At 35.5% G+C, this 22,512-nt stretch overlaps 1 protein-coding gene across 4 annotated transcripts in view; it reads left to right on the top strand.

The window, feature by feature from the left end:
• Window positions 1-22,512, top strand: part of ppef2a (protein phosphatase with EF-hand domain 2a) — a 47,100-nt gene that overhangs the window by 5,353 nt on the left and 19,235 nt on the right. For 2 of the 4 annotated variants that reach the window (XR_015491794.1, XM_087254176.1), the window contains exons 4-15: window positions 1,467-1,608; window positions 1,967-2,021; window positions 2,117-2,292; window positions 3,149-3,263; window positions 3,354-3,400; window positions 4,245-4,411; window positions 4,934-4,970; window positions 5,620-5,769; window positions 6,364-6,711; window positions 17,397-17,582; window positions 19,053-19,195; window positions 20,188-20,294. Coding sequence is in view for 1 of the 4 variants with exons in the window: in XM_087254176.1 (XP_087110302.1) it covers window positions 1,534-1,608; window positions 1,967-2,021; window positions 2,117-2,292; window positions 3,149-3,263; window positions 3,354-3,400; window positions 4,245-4,411; window positions 4,934-4,970; window positions 5,620-5,769; window positions 6,364-6,711; window positions 17,397-17,582; window positions 19,053-19,195; window positions 20,188-20,294 (1,606 nt within the window). In the remaining 3 variants the exon portion in view is untranslated. Of the gene's footprint in view, window positions 1-1,466; window positions 1,609-1,966; window positions 2,022-2,116; window positions 2,293-3,148; window positions 3,264-3,353; window positions 3,401-4,244; window positions 4,412-4,933; window positions 4,971-5,619; window positions 5,770-6,363; window positions 7,286-7,402; window positions 8,061-17,396; window positions 17,583-19,052; window positions 19,196-20,187; window positions 20,295-22,512 lie in introns of those variants that run through there. The other 2 variants (XR_015491796.1, XR_015491795.1) reach the window with 2 other exon arrangements.

Raw genomic sequence — 22,512 nt, 5'->3', positions numbered from 1 at the left:
AGGGTGAAAGCAAAAAGGTCGCTGGTCCAAACCTTGGCTGGGCCAGTTGGCGTTTCTACGCAGAGTTTGCATGTTCTCCCCGTGTTCACATGGGTTTCCTCTGGGTCCTCCAGTTTCCCCCTTAGTCCAAAGATATGCGAAAGAGGTGAATTAAACAAGCTAAATTAGCAGTGGTGTGTGTGTGTATATGAGAGTGTATAGGTGTTTCTCAGTAGTGGGTTGCAGCTGGAAGGGCATCCGCTGCATAAAACATAAGCTGGATAAGTTGGGAACTCATTCCGCTGTCGTGACCCCTGCTAAATAAAGGGACTAAGCTGAAGGAAAATGAATGAATGAATTTTATATGTTTTTTCATTGGTGTTACTATTTGTCACAGGTTACAATTCTTATGTCTAGTAGGGGAATGTACTGTTTAAGTGGGTTTGCCTCTCACCAAAAATGCTGTAGTTATTGCAAAGAAGTAGTTATTAAACAGAAAAGAAGCAATGTCCAGAGATTCTGAACTTGTTCGCGTGAGTTAGCTTGACCAACATGATGAACAGAAACTTTTTATCTGACTTTTTATTTTATATGCTGCACATTTAACAATCAAAACAATAACAAACTTTTACATTTAACATCAATATATATTTTAAATAATCATAGAAGAATAATAATAATTGTAATAATAGTAAAAAATTGGGGTCTAGGCTACTTCTATTGCAAAATTTGTTCTGGTGGCAAGTTCAAATTTTGTTGCTGTTTGTCCTTTAAGGGTTTTAAAATAAATCTTTAAAACAGCCTTGAAATTGTAGATATTGGACATCTGTATCTGTCCATTTATATTTGTTTATGTAGTTGCCTAAGTAATCAGAAGGCTTAACATAAAAATCTTTCTTACATATTTTATAGTCTATTTATATAATATTTAATATTATTATACATATTATATTTTCATTATTTAACAGAAGTAATACTTCTGTTGATCACATTTTATTTGATAAGATTTTCAATAACCTGATAAAGTTATAAATTGTACATATGTTTGTGAATTTTATTTTGTATGTTTGCAAGAGTGTTTATAGTTTTAGAGTTTAGGCATTGAGGCTATATGCGAGTATAGGTGTGTTTGCATGCAGCGTGTTTATGTATGTACATGTGTTAATGTGGATGTTCATGCGATGATCGAGTTTATATGTGTATGCCAGTGTGTGTGGGTGTGTTTGCATGCACTGAGTTTTTATGTATGTGCGTGTATTGTAGTGGGTGTATATGCAAGGATCGAGTTTATGTATATATGCAAGTTATATATATATTGTTTTGAACATCCAGTGATATAGCTGTATATGTATGAGTTGATAAGCAAGGTTTGATTTAAATCCTACATAGTAATCCCTTAAATGATGCTGAATATGGTGCGGTTCCGGAAGTCTTATATGAAAATTGTAAATTTGTAATCAATCACATATACATTGATTTAAATATAGTGTTTTCTTGTAAGCAATAAAAGCTGCAGTGCTGATCCAGCGCTGGCACAAACAGTATGTGGCTCGCATGGAAATGAGACGAAGATACACTTGGAACATCTTCCAGTCCATGGAGTATGCAGACCTACAAGACCAGATCAAAGTAAGAAATTGTTTACCTTAAACCCAATTTGAAGGCAGGTATGATTGGCGGAATGGTTGGATAGATGAATGGAAGGATGGATGGATGAATGGATGGATGGATGAAGATAGTGTATGGAAGGAAATATAAATGGATGGATGAAAAAAGAAGGACAGATGGTTAAAAAAGGTCAAAATGTGAATGGATAGAAAATGGAAATATAGATGGATGGAGAGATTAAAAAGTCTGTGGATGGATTGATAGATGGAAGAAAGAATGGGTGAGTGGTTTGAAGAATGAATGGATGGACAACTCAATTTCAAATAAATCTGTGACTGCAATTATAATGATATGACATTTTTTGTTCACTTCTTTGCAGTTATACAATTTTCTTGGTTACCTGGTGGATAACTTTACTCCTTCAAGCAGTGAACGTAAAACAAGCTGTTGCAACACAAACCACCTATACAGTACATATTTGCACTCAAATAAACCATGCTAAAAACATCTTGTATGTTCTTTCATGCAGGAAACCTTATCTCACATATCTTCCGAGAAAACGAAGTTTGCAGAGATGCAGAGTGGGAGAGATACTTCAACTACACCAATATTGATGTGCCAGACATTTACTCTGGCCCACGGCTGACCTTTCCTTTAGATATGGACCAGGCTGCTGATCTTGTAGAAGCCTTCAAAAACAAACAAGTAGGTGCTCCATGAGGATGCATAAAATAAATGTTTTAGGTATTTAGGAAACAATGGTTCTTTATTGGCACCTTTGGTTCCATGAAGTATCGTTAAAATTACAAAAAGTTTATTAAAGTGATTTTTTTTCTTTTAAAATTAAGAAGTGGTTATCAAAGTAATTCAAAATATGTTCTTAAGGAACCCCTTTTATGCTTTATAAAAGGTAATATTTTTTAACATTTTTATAAAAGGTTTATTTTTACATAATTATCCCAATGACTTCCATATGATTTATTTAGCAATTCATTTGATCCAAACCCCTCCTTTACATGATGTAATCTATGGTGATTGGTCCAGTAACCCAGTCTGTTGTGATTGGTTGACTGCATTCAGCACGAGACAGAAAGAATTGCCCACCAAGGTTATGAAGTAGCCAGAGTACAGAAACTGGTCCATATAAACTGTGTAACAATTACTGAAAAATGTCCCATACAATGCTGATCGTTCTTTTAACAGAAAAAGGCCTTGAATCCTGTGTTGCAGGGTAGGTTATTGTATCAATCATTTGTCAGAAACAAACACAGCGCATGATTGGCAGAACAAGATTGGTCCATATGAACAGGCAAAAAATTTGAACACATAATGAGTAGACTCTTTTCTTTTAGAATCAATGGTTTTAAACACAGTGGAACTTTAGATTTAACCCTGAGCTGGGTGTTTTCATTCACTTAGAGCTGTTACACATTGCATGAAAGGTAATTTTCAAAAACCTGTAATAGGGGCTCTTTAATGGTATCATTAAGAAACTTATGCTTTATTATTTCAAGACTTTTTCTCTAATTATGTACACTTCTTTTATTTTTTTTCCAAGCAGCAGCTTCACTCTCGTTACGTTCTTCAGCTTCTTCTAGAAACGTGGAAGTTACTCAGAGTGTTGCCAAATATTAACCGAGTGTCTACATGCCATAGCAAAGAGATAACCATTTGTGGTGAGAGTGCCTGACACCACATGCCTTTATTTTTTTCTATTTTGACACTATTTATTGCTCCTGTTAAGTAAATTGTGACCTTTGTTACAGGTGATTTACATGGACAGTTAGAGGACTTACTGCTAATATTTTACAAGGTAGGCATTTCAATTCTAGCATAATCCGCTTTTTGATTATGTTAGCCTACGCAAAATCTTTAATGATGATTTTTGGCATCAAATCTTATTTTGACATATATTTTTGGAAAATGCTTTGAAAATTAAAAAAAAAAAATACAAAATTAAAAACACACTCTGGGCAAATTTACCACCCTTTTGTTTTGTTGGTTTTTGTCCCATTGACTGCTATTATAACCTTTTTTATTGCAAAGCTATAACACCATATAACCATGCATTCTTCATTATTGGTGGTTTTCCCTGTTGGGAAGAGGTCATTTTTACTGTTGATCAACAGATGGCATAACTTATTTGGGGTAAGTTTTACATTATTGTGTGCATGAACTAATACACTTACTATATGTACTATGTTCTAAAAGCTGAGGTGCTTATTTTAGACACAATGGGCTCTCACAGATAAACACACACATTTGTACACTGACACATGGGTGCACACACAATAAAAACTAAGAAACTAAGCTGCAACTAATGATCGACAACAAATATTCAACGACAATCAATGACGCATGATTATATGGTGTCATGGCTCTGCAATCAAAAAATGTTGTTATAATAACAAAAACAGACACTAACAAATCAAAAGGGTAGTAAATTTGTAGTGTATTTTTGTGTTTTTTTTTTTTTTTAATTTCCAAAGCCTTTTCCCAACATATGTCTCAACATAAGATTTGTCGCCAAAAATCATGCCATTTGCTGAAACATAGAGAAAGTTGTGGCCAAATAAAGACTCAGAATCACCTCAGTGTGGATAAAAATAACCCCAACAGCACACAATGGTTAAGTATATCTATTCTAATTTGTCCAGAATGGAATGCCATCAATGGAAAAACCCTATGTTTTCAATGGAGACTATGTGGACCGAGGGAAAGACTCCATGGAGGTTCTGCTGATATTATTTACTTTTCTGCTTGTGTATCCTGGTGATGTTTATCTTAATAGAGGAAACCATGAAGACCATATTATTAATCTGAGGTAATGGCACTTGATTTCAGTTTCAATATTTAAGTGCCTCTTAAAACATGTATCATAAGTTGTATGCAGCACCACAACATCGTACATATAAAGTTACCAAATTGATATAAATAGCTTAAAAGGGCTATAAGTAAGAATTATTAGTATTATCAGATCATTTACCTTTGGCTATATTCTTATATTCTCACCGCTGTCATTATATGTTGTGTGTTGATCATATTGTGACAATTTTACATACACAGAACCTGCCTTATATATATTTATTAAAATTATATTTTAATCACTGAACATCTTTAGAAATAGAAAGATAACGCATTTAAAATTATGCAAAATATTGGGGGGAAATTACAAACGCCAAAATTTCAACAAAGTTTTATAATTTTTTGCTTCTCTTGAACTGTAATCATTTAAAATGTTTTGTTTAATGTTTTTCCTTAACATGTAAATTTGGATGTACAAATTTTGTGTGTACTAATTAATCAGTTCCCCAGATTTTCTATAAACGGTTATTTCTGTTCAAAGGTATGGCTTCACCAAAGAAGTGCTGGGGAAATACAAGGTAAGTAATTAATTACATGATTATTGCCCATGCTCAGTAATTCCTGTTTGTTTACCATATGGCTGTTTATCTCAGACTTACAGTTTAAAAGGGGAAACTCTGGTCAGTTATTTTCACAGTCCGTGTTAAGAGGATTACAGCCAGAAGGCTACATTCTTTTCCTCCCTCATTGGTGGCTATCAATATCTAGTAGCTTGTAAATGAACAAAACGTGGTGGCAAAAATGTGTTTGTTTGTGTGTGTGTGTGTGTATATATGTGTGTATATATGTATGTATATATATATATATATATATATATATATATATATATATATATATATATATATATATATATAAAGGCAATAAATTTACAAAAGTTAATTTGTAACTCGTTCTCTTAACCAAATTTAGTCTAGGATGAAATTTGAAAACTTTTAAAAACTAATTTAAAAGTTTTCCAATTTATCCTTTGTTTCTATCATGCAGTTACTTTGTATCTGTATAACTGCAGTCAAATGTATGATGAAGCTCATGTTTCTGTTGCTTTAACGTCATCAGTAATGTGTTATTCTCTTTTGGCCGTACTTCTCTGAGATTCACAATATAAAGCAATACATTTGATGCATTTTTCCTTGAATCTGAGATCTGACATTTCTTATCTACTTGTAGCTGCATGGAAAGCGTATTCTGAAGCTGCTGCAGAAGATCTTCAGCTGGCTGCCTTTAGTGACAGTGATCGATCAGCGGGTGCTTATAGTCCATGGAGGAATCTCAGACAGCACAAACCTTGCTCTCATAGCTCGAGTTGACCGACATAGAGTAAGTCAAACAACCAGACTACATCAATAATTGCAGATTGAGATTTTGTGATTTATGGATTTATTTTCAGTCTAATATAAATACACATTAAAGGTGCTATTGCAACAGTTTAATTACAGCAGTGTCTATGAAATTTATTTACAATACATTTTGATTCTCTATTTTTTCCTCACGCTCTGAGCTACTCCACTTTCATAAATCTAAAATTTACAGTTTGATTCATATTTGTAAGCTTAAGGTTTTTACCTAAGGGATATATTGACACAAAATGTCCCTGATTATCAATGTTTTAATTTACATAGAATGGCTGTTGACAGTATTTTCTGAATTATTGATTGATAAACAGCGATTCCCAAATATCCCTCAGTGAAATTACCTTTCTAGTTCCATCATTAAATTTGTAAATTTTTAATCTGTCATTCCTCATTTGGAAGAATTCCTCATTTGCATATTTAAAAAGCCTTTCAGAGAATTTGTATTGCAAAATAGTGTTTGCAATTATTGTAATCAATCAAGAAAGTGTAGTGATAACCATTAACTATTTTTCTTTACTGGAGAGTGTTGCCTAAACTGATGAACGTTGTTTTTCTCTAGTACGTGTCTGCACTGAGGCCTCCTAGGAAGACAACTCCATCATGCAGTAATTTTTATGCAGATTCAGAGCATTTTGGCAAGGTGGTAATCTGTCAAAACAGAAGGGGCTCTCTGACATTTCCCTCACAGTTTGGGGCTCGGGATAGTTTCCAGAGGCGCTCTCTTCAAGACTTCTCCAGAACTGTTGCTCGGACGGTTGAGGAGGAGCTCGAGGTTCGCCGTAGACAGGCAGAGTTCAGCCTGTCCAGCTTCAGCAAGTCTCAGCACATCCTGAGATCTACCCAGTCCACTGAATCTGAACCGGAGTCATCTGAATTCACCGACACCAGCAATGACGAGTGGAAGCAGGTGAGCTTCAATGGCCTTACGTTTTTTTCTCTGATTTGCACCACTAGCACAGCCTTATCAGTTTTATGCCACAACTTTGTCTATAAAAATATTTAAATACACTTTTTTTTTGTGAATAACTGAATAAATCTTAACATACAGATTTTTAAGGTATAAGTAACTTACAGGCTATGCAGTGACGCAGTAGGTAGTGCTGTTGCCTCACAGCAAAAAGGTCGCTGGTTCGAGCCTCAGCTGGGTCAGTTGGCGTTTCTGTGTGGAGTTTGCATGTTCTCCCTGCGTTTGCGTGGGTTTCCTCCGGGTGCTCCGGTTTCCACTAGTCCTAAGACATGTGGTACAGGTGAATTGGGTTGGCTAAATTGTCCTTAGTGTATGAGTGTGAATGTATGTGTGAATGTTTTCCAGAGATGGGTTGTGGCTGGATGGGCATCCGCTGCATGAAACGTGCTGGATAAGTTGGCAGTTCATTTCTCTGTGGCGACCCCGGATTAATAAAGGGACTAACCGAAAAGAAAATGAATGCATGAAGTAACTTACAATGTGTACCTTGCAACATGAGCATGCAGAGGAAGAGGTGGGGCATTACTTGTGAGGGGAGTTTAGGGGCTTGAGCCCCTACCCAATTTCTTCCTAGATAGAGAAAAGTGTTTGTTTGAGGGGTTAATTTATTTGTATGCATGTTCTGTTGCAGATTTCTCTGTCAAAAAACATCAGGCATGTTATTAATATTGTCTACAGTGAACAGTAGAATGAAGTTTACCTGGATAGCACCAACTAGCTGATCTCCACTATTGGAACGCACTATATGTACTATAAATTGCAGAGCCAAAGTAAATTCATCCTTCATTGGTCTTAAAATTGTAAAGGTGAGTAATTAACAAACAACTAAGCTTCTTGTGGCTCAAGTTTATGGCAAATTATCTAAAACAGGGGTGGCCAACCCTGTTCCTGGAGAGCCACATTCCTGCAGATTTCAGTTGCTAGCAACCCATATCAAACACACCTGAACCAATTAATCAGGACCTGAACACCACGTGATTATTACAGGCAGGTGTGTTTAATATGGGTTGCAACTGAAACCTGCAGGAAGGTGGCTCTCCAGAAACATCTAAAAAATCCTGATTATCCTGATCTAAAAAATCTAAATCAAATATTGTAATTTTTCTTGCTAAAGTCCAAAATTATGAGCAGCATTGTAATAAGTTAGCAACCTTTTATGCAAGACAACATATCATGGGCAAACAAACTAACCTAATGGAGAAAAAAACTGCTCAATAGTGAAAATATTTTCCTCTCCTTTTGTACAGTATTTTTTCATATTATATAATGTTACATAAAACTAGTAGTATAAAAAACATTCACATTGTGTCTTCAAATCTTCTTGTGCTAAAATCTGTTGAAAATTAAATAACATGAAACAATTTTGTAAGGAATATGCTATATATATATATATATATATATATATATATATATATATATATATATATATAAATAAATAAATATATATATATATATATATATATATATATATATATATATATATATAAATAAATAAATAAATATATATAAATAAATAAATAAATAATATATATATATATATATATATATATATATATATATATATATATATATATATATATATATATATATATATATATATATATATATATATATATATATATATATATATATATATTGACATATATATAATTTGACAAAAATTTAAAATGAGCACTTCAGCTCATTTTGGAAGGGCACTTTCTATCCAAGACTAAAAAGGGCCTATGCACTGCACAGATTGAGCCCTATGTGTGCACGTGCCTGCTGCTTAATGAATTACATGAGCTAATAGATGATTTCAGTTGGATTGAGAAATTGTTAAGTGTGGGAGATGCGCATGCGCAATGAATGGTGATGGCTGCTTAGTGATTTGGCACTCCGCTTCAGATGTCCTTTTGGTTTGAAAATAATTTGACAAAGATTTAAGTTGAAGCTTTAAGCATTTGTTTTTGTTAAAAGATGTAAGAGATGACATCCAAACAAGAACAACCCAACTCTCCCTCTAAAAAATGATTTAAAGGGCACCTATAGTAAAAAATCTACTTTTCAAGCTGTTTGGACAGATCTGGACAGCAATCATCATCAAATGTGACTAAGAGTAAGTTTCACATGTTTAAAGTGTTTTAAAACGGAGTATGTGTGTAATTAATTACAGCGTTTTACTTCAGCTTTACTTCATCAGCACAGCCGCGTGTCAGAACAATTATAAAAGAAGACGCTTCAATCCCGGTTTGTGGAAGTTAAATCAGGTTTATTTTGTACATTAGCATAACAGATATCCACACAGTACTTGAGGTTAGCCTTAACTAAGCTAAGCGCGCTCTGTCTGCCTGCCTGTGTGTGTGTGTGTGTGTGTGTGTGTGTCATCTGTGGTGTGTGTGTGTGTGTGTGTGCGTGTGTGCACGCGCGCGTTAACTTTGTAACGATATTGTGTGTGACTCATCAATGCAACTTCACAATACTGATTAGTAAAGGTTAGTTCTTACTGTAGTATCTCACAAACGCTACGTGAGACCTTCCTTTAAGTCTGTCTGTTGTCTGACGCAGCTGAGGGAGGAGGCATGTAGAAACAGTGGGCGGGAAAGAATCGTCTTAAAGGCGCAGTATGACAAAACCACCCCCTGCTGGAAATCAGTATAAAACAGCATCTTGTAAAAGGTATAATGAAAAAACTGATGGGTATTTTGATCTGAAACTTTATATACACATTCTAGAGACGCAAAAGACTTATATTAAATCTGAAAAAAGGGGTAACCTAGGTGCCCTTTAAAGATGATGAACGCCTTCATGACGCCATGCCGAAAAACAACTGACTGCCATAAAATTTAGCATGTCTGCAATCATTTGGGAGGAAATTTCAATGATATCTAGATGTCTTAACAACCTGGAAAAAGATGTCAGAGTGATCGGCGACAGACTGGACTATATGCAAACCACAGTGCACAAAATAAAATGGATTCGATCACCAACATGCCACGTTAGCTGCAGGAGAATCTATGGTTTTATGAAGACAAGGCCGGACAAAATCATCTAAGGTTGGTGGGCTTACCTGAAGGAGCGAAAAGCAGTAATGCAATTAAGTTTCTGCAGACCCAGATTCCTAAGTGGTTGCCTGCCTTACAAGGTAAGATGATTGAAATTGAATGATTACATCACCTGTATGCAAATGAAGATACATCCAGTAAGAAACCGAGCACTCAGATTTTTAAGCTACTCCATTACAACAACAGGCAAGCAATCCTGAAGAAAGTCAGAAATTCTTGTTGTGGTTCTTCCCAGATTACAGCAAGGGCACATCTCACAAACGGAAAATTATGCCAGAAAATAGGAAATGCATCCAACAGTTGGGCATTGAGTCGTTCTTGTTATACCCAGTGATGGTTAAAGTGACCAGTCGCGTTGTGACCAGACACCCACAGACCTGGAGAGGTTCGTCACATCGCTAGATGCTGACATTTCGATGGGATGTGATCTAACGGTGCAAACCACTGATGACTAAATTCAACCTCATAGGAAGGGTGCTTACATATTTCAAGTGGAAATTTGAGCTTTCAATACTGATGTACATTTGAATAAGCAGGACACTATATCTATATAGATATAGCTCATATATAAGAATCCCATTTTAGGACCTCAGAGGTGACTTGTTGTCAAAATAGGCATTTTAAAATGATAGCCGCCTTTTCATTTTCAAAAGAGAGAAATCAGGGGATGATGAACATGGGTGGACTACATACGTTTCAGAATCATGAAATTAAAAAAAATATTTTTTTCTTTAGTGATGAACATGGGTGGATTACGTACGTTTCAGTTTCGGAATCATGAAATTCCAAAAATAGTTTTTGTTTCAGTCTAAGCCCCAAATAAATTTGAGTTAGATTTTTTTTCCTTCTCTTACCAAACTCCCCCTCAGTTTTGGTAACTACAATCTGCTGGTGGGTATGGATGCTAATACAGTCATCAATCCTTCTATTGATAAGTCTCTTTTCTCAGTATATAATGACCAGGCTTCACAGGCATTGAATGATAATGACCTCTGTGATATCTGGAGAATAAAGAATGAAAATTGTAGGGACTATACCTTTTATTCTTCCTGACACAATACAATTTTTAGGAATACATTAAAATCTAATATTATTATATTATTATATAAATATTTTATTTAAAGTATAAAAAACATAAGTATTCTTCCTATGCTTTTATCAGACCATTCGGCAGTAATTTGTCTCCCCCTATGAGATCTCAAAGGACAAAAAGGTGGCGCTTTAATACAACTCTGCTATTGAAAGATGGTTTTATTAAACCATTTCAGTATAGTTTGACCATGTTTCTCTCAGCTCTGCTGTTAATCCATAGATTTTATGGGAAACTACTAGAGAGGGAACTGTATACCATTTGCCTTCTATGAAAATAAACCTTAACTTAAGAATTAAATTGTTTGGAAAACCAAATTGAAATAATTAAAAACAATTAAAGGAAACTTTTTTAGAACAAAAGATTTTAGGAATCTTAAAATCTGATTGTAAGGCACTTTTATTAAGAAAGGCAAGATTTCTGATCCATTCCACTAAACAAAATTATTATGTTAATGCAGAAAGACCCACTAAATAGTTAGCTTTAAGACTGAAACATAATGATGCAAAGCGAGCATGCCAGGGTGAGCTGGTCAGTTTAAGATAGGCTATTCCATAAAACACCTTATAGGCTAGGGGTCTTTATGCTTATGATTGCCCTTATGTTCCCTTTTAAATGTAAGTCTGTTGCAAAAAATAATAAAGCAGTTTTAGTTATAAGGGCTGCATCTTCCTTGATGTTTCAATAACGCAAAATAATCTGTACACCATATTAAAGACACAGCATCAGGTAACTTTCGGTTTAAAAGTTGTGTTTGTGCATTAAACATTTTTTTTTCCTTATTTATTTTGGAGATACAAAATACGAATTCAACAGAAAGACATAAAGCTTTACAAATGACATGTCCACTTGTGGGCTCTACAAAATAGTGTTATATCTAAATAAAATAGCCTTAACTAAATTTAAATCATTTAAATAAGTATAAATATCGGATATAATAAAATCACATTAAATAAAGAAATCAATATGAAACAAACAAAAGCTATAACAATTTAGGTATATACAGTTGAAGTCAGAATTATTAGCCCCCTTCGAATTTTTTCCTTCTTTTTAAAATATTTTCCAAATGATGTTTAACAGAGCAAAGAAATTCTCACAGCATGTCTGATAATATATAGGTGGGGTAAAGGATAAACAAAGTATTAAATTTATATGAAATTTATTTATATTCAATCTTCCTTGCCTAAGTGATGAAAAACAGAAATATTTAGAGTCTCCAATTGAACTAAGTAAAAAAGAAGTTCTAGAGTCAATCAATAAAGGTAAGGCCCCAGGCCTAGATGGTCTACCCCTTGAGTTATATTTGGTGGTATGGGACTTGATAGGAAAACTCCTTTCGGATTCCTTAAATTTTGCAATAAATAAATGTTGTTTTCACAGAGATCAGAACACTGCTCTTATCTCCCTGATTTTCCTTCCTTAAAGTGAAGGACCCTCTTAAATTGCGCTAGTTATGGTTTACGTTGGTTTATGTTTAAAGTTTATGTTGATGTTTTTTTAAAAAAAAAATAAATTCCATAATAACCAGTAGCGGAAAGAGTCCTGAAAAATCATACTCAAGTCAAAGTATCATTACTTGACTAAAAATGTAGTGCAAGTGGAGTAATAGTATCTGTTGTAAATATTACTGAAAATATGATTAAAAAGTAGACATTTTGAAAGTGCTCAAAAGTAGTATTACACTGTAAAAAGCTGATGCATATCCTTTTACTTTGTGAATGTGTGTAAACGTAATATTCTGTAGTGCATTTAGTTATTGCCCTGCAGGCACACAATGTGATAAGATGTTAATATTAGATTAGATTTAGGTTGTGATGTCAGGTGACCAAAATTCAATGTTTAGCCAATGTATAAAAATTTAGGATGTTTTGGAAAGTGACCAAAATCGAGCCAACATCTTAAGCCAATGTCATACTAATGTCAAATATTCCCATTTATTAATAATGTATGGCAACCAAAATCTAACATCTTTAAGAGACGTCATAGTGATAACGTCCATGACGTAAATCTGTAATATCATTAACCATAACAAGGTCAATCTGTAACATATTTAGACGTTGATATTTGGTTTATTTTAGGTTGGATGTTTGGACATTGGGATTCTGATGTGATTTTAGGTTGGATGTTGGGATTTTGATGTTAACCCAATTTTCATTTCCAAACAAAATGCAAGTCCCTATGAAGTTGGGGTAAAACATCAATCCGATGTCATGTTGATGTCTTGTGCCTGCTGGGTGTTTAAGGCCATTTTGGTCACCAAACAGTAAACATTCGTCATCTTCTTATCAGTGACATGCATCTAAACAGTCTCTGGGTCACTGCGTGTAAAGATTTTGGACATCTTCTTGGACACAGTTAATGCTTCCAAACAGTTTACTGCAATTATAAAGCACACGTCCTGAGGTAGTTCATTATAATGCGATTTAACTTCTATGTGCGATTTGATTGGACAGAAATCACAAGATTACTCAGCCAATCTTCACAGACAAGAAAAAATAAAAGAAGTGGCTGCAGGTTAAACGAAAATAATGGAGCAAAAGTATTAATCCAGCAATAACAATGTACACAAGGGAAAATAAAAGTACACATTATTAAAACTACCTAGTAAATTACAATTTCTAAGAAAAACTACTCAATTACAGTAACTTGAGTATTTGTAATTTGTTACTTTACACCACAGATAATAACTAAATTTATTTAGAACAACAAGCACCCTAGAATCTTAAAACATTACAGAGACCACCTGTTAAAAAGGGGTTTGGAGTTTTCTAACATTCAGCTATATTTCTGGTCATGTCGACTGCACAGTTTTAAGACTTAGTTGTAAGTAAATTTTGATATTGCATGGCATATCATAAAAGTACATTTTGAGAAAAAGTCTTTCAAATTATATGAGAATTTTGTAATACATTTATTCCTAAAAAACCCAAAATCTGTTTATTAAATGATGTTCATGCTCTTAACTTAAACATGTACCAACATAGGATATTTCATACTGCACAAACTGCAGCCAAGAAGATTATATTTAAAGGGCACATAGTTTACCCGTTTGTTTATGATTTAATATTAATATTATGGTTCTTCTGCGTGTGCCAGTTTAGGTTCAGTTCAAAACACAGTTCAGATTATTTTATTATAAAGTGTTAAAAAGTGTTATTTTGGGGGCGTGTACACAGCTCGCTGTTTTAGGGGTTTGTTGCTTCACATGAAAATTAGTTTTGACTTCCCGCCCAATGTAACAAGGGGGCGGAGCCAAGAGCTCCCCCACTCTGTGTTTGGCAACAGACAGGTAGACAGAGAGAAGCAACATGAGTGAAAAGACCAGCATTCAATCGTACATTTAAGACTCGGACACAGACCAAGCAGAAAGTACAAAATCATTTGTGTCTTTGAATAGTTTTACAGTTTAAAATGCTGAGCTTGTACACCGAGACTAATAACCACGCACACTGAGTTAAATTTGACTGAGGCACCAGATGCGCCGCTCGGAGCCGCAACAAACCTAGATTGGATTTTCACCTGTCAATACGAGTCGTGTGTCATTAAAAACTGTAGCAATGACCTTACGATAGTAAACGATAGTAAAACAGCCTGTCAAAAGCTGTGAACACCGAACAGATTACATTCAGGAATAGAGAAAAGGGCTTTTTTTCCCTGTCAAGAATTGTCAAGAATTTTATAATCACGTTGTTGATATTTTTCTTGAACTCAAATACAGAAAAAAATGAAGTTGTCACTAACATGTCATTGAATATTGAGTACTGACACTTTTACTGATTTTTTATGACAAATTTGTTGTGTTCCATAGTGATCAGAAAAATGTTTATGGAAATTTTAATGGGAATCATTGCCCGGTGGAGGGCCGGGAAACTCCATCACACAACATAGAGCCAAAGGCCAACTGGCTAGTGACACATTTTTTAAAAAAAGATGGGGAGAGAGATCTGAATGCAGACCTGGTGCAGTGCAATCTGAGCTGCATCAAATGCTTTTTAATGGGCTCACATAACCACACCCATAACCCTACCCGTCACAGTAAAGTCACTCGCCCCATTTGAGTGCATTGTGTCTGACATTGCATTGCTGAGTGATGCAATCTCAGCTTGCATCATAAAGGCTGCATCCGGACACTATTGAGTCTGGGACGTGCCACCTTCCAGCTTGCAACACTGGTGCACTTCACCATAAATGCCATTCAGAATGCTTATGCAGATGTATGTATATATATATATATATATATATATATATATATATATATATATATATATATATATATATATGTATGTATGTATGTATATATATATATGAGCAATATCACACGAGTAGCAGTGCGATGTGGCTGTATATCGGCACTAGTGGGAGGCAGGCGTTGGCACGAGGCACGAGGCTGCAAGCCGAGTGCCTTAGTGCCACCACCAGTGCCAATATACAGCCATATCGCACTGCTACGAATGTGATATTGCATTTATACAACAGTTTGACGGCATAATTGTGTATATAAAAACAAAATCAAACATGGAGAGTCTCAAAAACCCTTTTGTATGAGGAACTACTTTCTTCCGGATTCAAACCATAAGCTGACAATTAAACAGTTGAGCGTGCATCTTTTAAACTTTAGATCTGTAGTGGGTGCTTTTTGCTGGCTGTATGTGGGCAGAGTAATACACAAAGAGTAAAGAGGCTGTAGGAGTTATGATATTGCAGAATATCGTACGGCTATCAGCCAATAGATTCGAGATTCGAGAACCAGACAGAACTGTTGTATATATATATACAACAGTATATACAAAACCGAGAATACCGCAATTCACAATCGCGTATCAAAACGTGGAGGTTGTACCAAACGGTCCAATATTATATTGAAAACCGTGGCATCCCTAATATATATATATATATATATATATATATATATATATATATATATATATATATATATATATATATATATATATTAGGGATGCCACGGTTTTCAATATAATATTGGACCGTTTGGTACAACCTCCACGTTTTAATACGCGATTGTGAATTGCGGTATTCTCGGTTTTGCGTTTAAATAATTTATGTGTGTTTTATATTTCCCTGGATTGACTATGTGTACCTGTAAGTCCGTGAGCTGAGATAAGGAAACTCCTCCCCGCGAGTAAATATCCAATCACTATGCTCTAAAGTAAGGGGGCGCTTGACATTGCACTGAAAGGCGTACACAACTATCACCGTGAGATGTTTTTTACTGCGTGCGCCCAGACAGAGACAAGCGCGTTGCTCCACTTGTGCGTGCAAATTGTCATTCTTACATTAAAAATAACAAACTTGCAAGGAGAAAAGATGTGATATGGGAACGGCCGCTGCTATAGTTAATACGGTAAGCGTGCGTATTAGCCTCGGTGTACATACTTGGAACTTTAAACTTGTGCACATTTGGCAACTTGTCATAAATTTTCCGTGCAACAGAAATGCGGCTTAGAGAAGCCTTTACGATTAATTAACTGTGAAGAATTAAAGCGCAGTTAATAGTGAAATCAGCAAATCGTTGCATCCCTATAAATGATTATAGTGCATTGTACAAAAGGCATTTTCTACAAAACATATCCAAATGTTTTAGGCTGTCCGCACCACTCGCTTATGGTGACTCACGCTCTGCGCAGCCTCTGCAGCTCATACTGAATTGAACACACGCACAGCACTTCATAGCTATAGCGGCCGTTTTTCGACTGAACTAAATTTATTTTTATGTCTTGGTCACACCATTTAGAAGGCCAGAAAAAATTGGCTCGGGGGCCGGGTTCGGGCCGCGGGCCGCCAATTGAATAGCCCTGGATTACAGTCTTGCATTTTTCCAGCACCGAGATAATTAAGATTGTCTATTTATGTTTACTTAAGTACAAATATGTTTATTTGAAATGGACAATTTATCTTTATTAACTTTGCATGTATTTTTATTTTCAAAGTGTAGGATTTTATGTGTTCCCCAGTTTGTACATGGGCTAACAGCAGCTGTGAGATTTCAATGTTAATTTTTTAATTCAATACACTAGGAACTGGAGTACTTTTCTTGGCTTTTAAGTAAAACAAAATGAGTATTGCAATGAATCGTTTTTATTTTTTTCTCCTTAATCTCTTACTGTTCCTATTGCCTATAGAATAATAAAAAAAAAAAAAAAAACACATGTCAAGCCATGAGAACCAAACCGAAAACTGTGGTAAAAAACTGAGGTATGTATTGAACCGTGGGCTAACTGTATTGTTGCATCCCTAATATATATATATATATATATATATATATATATATATATATATATATATATATATATATATATATATATATATATAGTTTTGCATTCCATTTACCATTCTGTAAATACACACTGACACATACTGTAGCAAACTGGTTTACATTTCTCTTCTTTCAAATGTATTTATTCATTTAACAATCTACATTTTAAAAGTAAATTGAATTTAACAGACAGTGACGTTTTTTTGTGTATGTTTAGATTTTGGACCTACTGTGGAGTGACCCCATGTCTCAGGACGGTTGTGTACCAAACGAGGTGCGAGGTGGAGGCTGTTACTGGGGTCCTAATATCACCGAAGACTTTCTAAACAGACACAATCTGCAGCTCATTATCCGCTCCCACGAGTGCAAACAAGATGGATATGAGTTTTGCCACAATCGCAAGGTCAGTGATCACAGACAAATTTTGGGTCTGTTCATACGTAGATTATTCAGGGAGATGAATTTGATTTTTTTTTTTTTTTTATGATTTGACACAAATTCAAATTCACTGTCATGGCAACATGTCTGTAAGTTCAAACCAGGGCCAGAGTGAGACTCTTTTTCAGGCCTGAAGTTTCAAGACTTAGACCGGCCCACGTCAGTTCATGACTGACTATATTAAAATAATGTCATTTCCAATTCAGTTGCTAATGACACTATCACATCTTTCTCAAGAACACAGCTGCTTTAGAACTTCAAATTTTTTTTTTTAAATATGAGAACATTAAAGGGTACTCTGTAAAAAAAGTTTTTGATTTTAACAGTAAATGTCTGTCTTACAATCTACAGTAAAAACCTGTTTAATGATTTTAAGCTCATTTCTGTACAAAATACGGAAAATAGCTGTAACTGATCAAATTTTCGTTTTGGAGAAACTATTAATACTAAAGTATTGACTGTTGGTTATGAGACAGAAATTCAATAATAAGTAAAGCTCCTGATGTTTGTGGAGTTGTTTAATAATCTGTGCTGAGATATTGAGAAATTACGTTTTTATTGTGTAATTTGTTTTATTTTTATTAATTATTATTTTATTTAGAGTTTTTATTCTCAGTTGATTTCATCTTTGGTTTTGGCTGTAACTTGTGTTTTCCTTTCCTTCAGTGATTCTGCTGTTAACAGTTGTATATCTATAATTTTCAATCCTCCTTTAATTAGACATTTAATTATCTCATTAACTTTATCACTGTCTAAGTGTTCAACCCTCTGTAGTGAGGACACTAGTGAGGATTTTGCTCTGGGATTTGAGGGGTTAAATGTGTTTCAAGAAAAATACAGACTGTTAAATGTATTTTTAACAGAATATTCTGTAAACTGAATTTACGAATGTAAAATGTTAAAAACAACAGATTACTGGCAACCACAGCTGCCCATATTTTACTGTAAAATCAAGAAAGAAAAAGAGCAAAATTCTGTAAAACGTTTTTAGTATCACCAATGCGAAGGATAGTAGCATCTGGGTACAAGTCTGAGATGAACTACAAAAGTTTGACGTTATGCTGCATCGTCTTTTGTTTAAAGGTAACTGTGTAGTTACTGATGCAGTGAAAATATGTTTACTAATTGTAAACACACATGAATACATGAGTGCATTGAATGGCTTTGTGTTTTTATACACTAAGCTACATTTTTGTGAACTGAACATTGTATCAGTACGGTTATTTTCCATAAATTTAAACAGTTCTATAAACTTCCGTATTTTTTTACGGAAATTTTCTGGCAACCACGGCTGCTGGTATTTTTCTGTAAATTTTATGGACTTGTTTAAACAGTGTAGTTAAGTTGCCTAAAGTATTATAATGCCAGTGTATATTTAAATTTTTTTTTTTTTTGGTTTATTTTAATTCATATTTCTCCATGTTTTCACTTTCAGGTTGTGACACTTTTTTCAGCCTCAAACTATTATGAGATTGGAAGTAACAGAGGAGCCTTTGTCCGGCTTGGTCCAGATCTCATGCCTTATTTTATTCAATATCAGGCCACGAGTATGACCCGAGGACTGAGCTTTCCACAAAAGTAATTAACACACATGATACTATTTACCTTTGATAAACTAGTCCAGTGTTTCTCAAGCTATTCACTCAATGTCCACAATAATACCGAAAGAACCAATTACTTTAAAAGGTGAAAAGTCCAAATCACATTTTTTTGTCATTTAACTGTATCAAACAGATATTTTATACAAATAGTTCTACAAATACCAAATTTCCAAAATTTATCTTAAGGAATTGAATAAAATGTTATTATTTCATCAATTAAATTTTACTCACCTTGAAGTGGTTTTAGACCTTTTGGACTCTCCCTTCAGCTGAATATTGGAAACTGGTAGTCACTGACTTTTAGTATTTTTTCCTACAACAGTTGTTCAATGGGTATGTTTACATTCACCCTTTTAATTCAATTACAATGGGATTTTGGCAATAATGCGTTTAAAGTTTACCTCATGTAAATTATCTAAAATTTGATTAAGCTCATAATCTCAGTAAACATAATCATATTAACATAAGTGGCTTATGCCAATTTTAATTGAAGTTTTTAGGGATGTAAACATGTTATTCATATATTTACACTTGTCTCTGCTCCCTCAGCCACAAATGGTGCCTACATGTCATGGCAGCAGCTGAGGTTGGGTTTGACATCACATTTTTATGGTGACAAAAAAAAAACACAGGATTTATGGGGATTTTATGGCGACAGAATGCTCACTGTGAATTATTTTAAATGGTTTTAGTAATCAATTTTGTAAATGTTTTTTGATGAACTTGTAAGTCACCTTAAGACCCACATTGTGCCCGGGCTGCTGACTGAGAAACCCTGTACTAGGGAAATAATATTTATTCACAATTTACATGTATTGTTACAGTTAAAAGTTATGCTTTTGTATCAATCGAAATCTGTGATAAGGGCTACCTTGTGTTGTAATTATTTTCAATATGATGATTATTGCTTTTGTTACAGTGACAGTGATTCATTGTAATAGAATCTGCTTATTTTTTATTTTTTTTCAGTGTAAAACGCACAGAGCACACAGCTCTCAAAGTCCTACGTGAGAAGCTGTTTGCACACAAGTCAGATCTCCTCAGTGCCTTTCAAGAACTCGATAAGGAGAACACAGGTAAAGACAATTACCCCAAATAAAGCACATTTTTAACACAGTACTGCAGCATTGTGCCACTTAATGAAGTCACTGTGTACTGTCCTGGCTATGTCTGTAATCCACGTTTCCCGAAGGAGGAAATGGAGACATGTGTCTAAAAGAGAAACTTTGTGGAGATTGCCAGATGACCAATCATCCTGAAGAGTAAGAAAACAGGCCAATGAATGCCTATGAGTTGGCAAAGAAGAGCTCCGAAACTGCCAATAAAGCTTTATGAGAGTATATTGGCAGAAGCTACAGGAGAGCACTACATACTTTTAGCTGCTAAAGAAGCTAAATACTCAGCTATCAGCTGGAGACCCAGCTGCTGTGGTAATAGGGGTGTCAAAATTAATTGTTTCTTTGGTGCACCGCGATGCAGTCGCGGACAATTCGGTATCGGTTCAGTAATAATCATAACTGGTAATTATGTACTGGCGTCATTTACCTCATATGTGCTCTGTTGCGAGGAAGGTATTTACAGTACAACATTCCAGGCGTCAACTACTTAAAAACGCAGAAACTGTGCACAATTTCACTGCGTGTGTGTGATTTCTGGACAATCTTTCACTGACACTTCCAGCAGAAGACCCTATTCCTCTGCGATTAAGGTAATGAAAGTGAACTCCATTTCTCTCTCTCTCACTGTGGCCCATTTGACCTGCTGGCGTGACTTTTCCTCCCCTCTCTTTTCCACTCGGCTGTATGCATTCCCGTAGCTGTACCTGGGCTTTGTCGCGGGACCAGACCAGATTTCATACGGCACTGGAAAAAATTTCCGAATGAAAATTTTACATTTCTGTTACAGAGGCACCATGTGCTATTGCCCAAAAGAAAGCGACAGTTCTTGTTGAGTGCGCTCTCACTCCTGGGGGTAACAGCTAACCCTTGCACTGATAAATGAGGGCAACCGCATCAACTATTGCGTTGGCTAACCTCTATTATATACATATTTTGATACAGCACTTCCCTTTTGCCAATCACCATAACAGACAAAGAGCTGCTCAGAAGCATAGGAAAGTCTGGCATGCGAATGGGACACAGCAGTGAAAGGGCTTCATCTGCCTTCTCTGTGGACAGTGCTTGGTCTCTAAAAGGTGAGGACATATAGCTGGATATCAGGACAATGTGAGAGAAAGCCAGCCTAAATTCTAAGCATGTTTCTCTGACTGAAAATGACTCCAGGTTCCTGACCCTCTTGATTGACGCCAAGTCAATCAACGCACCGAGTGGCTCTCTCTGTAGAGGCAGAGCAGGTCTTGAAACTGCATGTGGACACCCTCAGCAAAGAGCTATCGAAGCTGATGAGCCTGGGGAGGAGCTGTTTTAGGAACCTGACAATAGATAGCATGTTCCATCATGCTTGACTGCTCCTTCACCTCTGAGAACTCCTGGGCATGTTTCAGATGGTGCTGCTGAACTGAAGGGGATAGCTTCATACCCCCTGGCTACTCTGCTGTCAAGGGCTTCGAGGCCTGTAGCACACAAGGACCAGGTGGAGAAAGGCACTCTCCATGCCTGTGTGACTTGTGGGAACAACATGGGTGGTGCAGCCTTTTGCAATGGTGAGCCGTGGCCTCAGCTGCATAACAGACATGCCCTTGCAGAGAGGGCATAATCTCTCCATGAGTACCACCTCCACATGCTAGATCCCCAGACATGCAATGCAATGATCATGACCAATATCCAGAGAGAGGAAACCACTACACCAAAAAACACATGGTCGGAAGGAAATTTTTAAAAGACGCATTGCTCAACCATGTTGCGCTTTTAGGAAATCTGCTCTTTTAGGCACACAGCGAAACACCGAGTAGACGGAGAAAAGCCAGCTCGACCACTGCTGCTGCTTGTGCTGTCACTTGTGCTGGATGCAGGAACACTCCCAATCAGAGATCAGAAAGACCAATCAGAGGGATTGGTCATGTAGCGATCTCACAAAAGTATTTCCATAATATATGTTTAAGAAGATTTTTTTCAACACATTTCTAATGAAATTAGTTTTATTAACAATTTTTAATAACTGATTTCTTTTATCTTTGTCATGATGACAACATAATATTTTACTAGTCTAGGGGAAACAACAGTTTTAAACTAAAAATGATCTGTCAGATGTAGAAGAAAGGAGTCAGAGATTCAATTAAAATCGATTATTAAAGATAGTTTGCAGTTTCATCAGCAGAAACCAGCTATAACAATC

Source organism: Danio rerio, chromosome 5, assembly GCF_052040795.2.
Source record: "Danio rerio strain M-AB ecotype USA chromosome 5, GRCz13ab, whole genome shotgun sequence".
Lineage (NCBI taxonomy): Eukaryota > Metazoa > Chordata > Actinopteri > Cypriniformes > Danionidae > Danio > Danio rerio.
This window is presented reverse-complemented; position numbering and strand designations above follow the sequence as displayed.